The sequence below is a fragment of the Fusarium odoratissimum genome (assembly GCF_000260195.1).
Source record: "Fusarium odoratissimum NRRL 54006 unplaced genomic scaffold supercont1.273, whole genome shotgun sequence".
Lineage (NCBI taxonomy): Eukaryota > Fungi > Ascomycota > Sordariomycetes > Hypocreales > Nectriaceae > Fusarium > Fusarium odoratissimum.
Genome location: NW_022158959.1, coordinates 1 through 2025, shown reverse-complemented (window position 1 = coordinate 2025; position 2025 = coordinate 1). Strand labels below are relative to the sequence as shown.

Here is a 2025-nt window from a genome sequence, read left to right as displayed (position 1 = left end):
CGGTCTGTGGGGGTGGCCAGTCTTTGGGTGACGGACGTTAAACCCAACAGTTCACCTCGCCAACCTACACTAGCCCAAGTTGAGCTTAGGGTCTCGAATGCGGGACCACCAACAACATCATCTTCAATGTCATCTTCAACATGATCAAAGAAACCATCATTCATCAGATACACAAACTTGCAGTTCGCGCCTAATAGAACATATGGCCTTTGATACATCCCAAAGCCAAGTCGACTTCTGGCTCGATAACTTACCACATGATACCGCTGCGTTTCCCTCTCTAGACCTCAAGCGCCGACGATCATCCGAGCATAGCGAATCGCGCAAACGACGTCATCCAATTTCTCCTCCAAGATCGGGCGCAGGACATTCTTCTCCATCGCCTGAGCCCGATCTCATGCTTCCCTCGACACCGAACAAGTCTTTAGTAAAGCGGCCCTCGGACGAAGCAAATACCGATAAGGACGAAACACCACGAGCTAGTACAAGAAGTGAGAGAGGGCCAATAAGCAATGCACCTGATTTTAAAGCTCGAAGCCAAAGTACAAGCCAGAGCGATACTTGCTCGCGCGGTAGCAAACGATCGAAACGGTCTCAATCACCAACGAAAAACTTCCCCTTGTATGGTCCCGAAGGACGCCGTCTTGTCAGAGCCTCGCTTGGCTTTACGAACGCACTTACGCTACCTCAAGCTCTACGACAACTTATTGGTGAGATGAGATGCGTGTCGGCGAAGAATGGAATTATGCCGCAGAGGTTCAAGACAGAGTTGGAGAAGCTTCCTGAGGTGGAATGTTTCATGGAACCATTGTTTGATTACATGTTCTATGATGACGAGATAGGCGCTGAAAGTGAAAGACTGGTAAAACGGGCTGGTGCAGAGGAGTTGGTCCGCAGGGCTTCTCGTATCGCTGAACGGTCTAGTGACTGTGCCAGCATGCTAAGCGACGAGGCAGCTTGGAATGGCCTGGTGCATACGCCGTTGCTGGAGATGCTGGTTTCTGATATGAGAGATGCACCGGAACATAAGATCTTGGACTTCATGCCATGGTAAGATACGCTTTGCCATCAGTTCAGCAACATGCTGACCATGTCTCAGTACCACGACCAATATCGACTTGCCATATCACAGGTTTGCTGAAAGCGCAAGTCGTGTTGACTATATATTTCGATTCCATCCTAAACACGACATTGCCATCTTGACTGGGAATGCACCACTGCCATCGCAACAAGAGCCACAGCAAATACAACCAGAGACCGCGCCATGTTGCAACTGGACATCTGACAGGATGCTACAACAGTACCCTTTAGGCATCTCCATCGAAACTAAGCGTCACGGCGGCGACATAGCTAAAGGTGAACAGCAGCTCGCCATCTGGCACGCAGCCCAATGGGAGTTCCTTCGCTCACGCGCTGGTCCTTCTGCCGTCGGTGAACTTGGTTTTCTTCCCGGTATAGTGGTACAAGGTCACTCTTGGTCACTTGTCATCACGACCTGGAATCAAGCTATAACGGTAAGTGTATTGTTTAGTTGAATGTGAGGAGTGTGTATTGATATTTTTGGATAGACGGTACTACCGAATGTGGAATTTGGAAGGACGGATTCGACTGTTGGTGTGCTTCAGGTCATCGCTGGGTTACGGAAATTGAGGGCTTGGTCGATGGATACGCTTTGGCCATGGTATAAAAGGAATTTGCCTGAGCTAAGGAACTCGACTGCTGACAACTAATCTCTTTACAATATATATGACTATAGTTGATAATTAAGAGGGATTTTGTGCATGGCCAATCCTTAAAACATAAGTAGAGCAGTCTTATGCTTACTACTGCTTGATCACCATAGTATTACCCTACTGTGCAGTCAGGATGGTGGTTCGGCGAAATACAACAAAACTGGCCAGTGCGCGTTGCTGGGTTATTGTATCAGGTCCATGCACGTATTGTATCCCAGGTAATCTAATGAATTACGGCAATGTGGCCTGTGGACATGCTTATTTTGGATTTCCTCCATTGATCCTCATTGCC

General features: G+C 48.3%; 1 protein-coding gene across 1 annotated transcript; it reads left to right on the top strand.

The window, feature by feature from the left end:
• Positions 1-202: 202 nt before the first annotated feature.
• On the top strand, positions 203-1730 carry FOIG_16878 (uncharacterized protein; the record flags this gene model as incomplete). The annotated part of the gene is made up of 3 exons (XM_031218358.1): positions 203-1050; positions 1100-1514; positions 1569-1730. 3 exons carry the CDS (start codon positions 203-205, stop codon positions 1728-1730), a joined length of 1425 nt encoding a protein of 474 aa, XP_031051928.1.
• Positions 1731-2025: the final 295 nt, after the last annotated feature.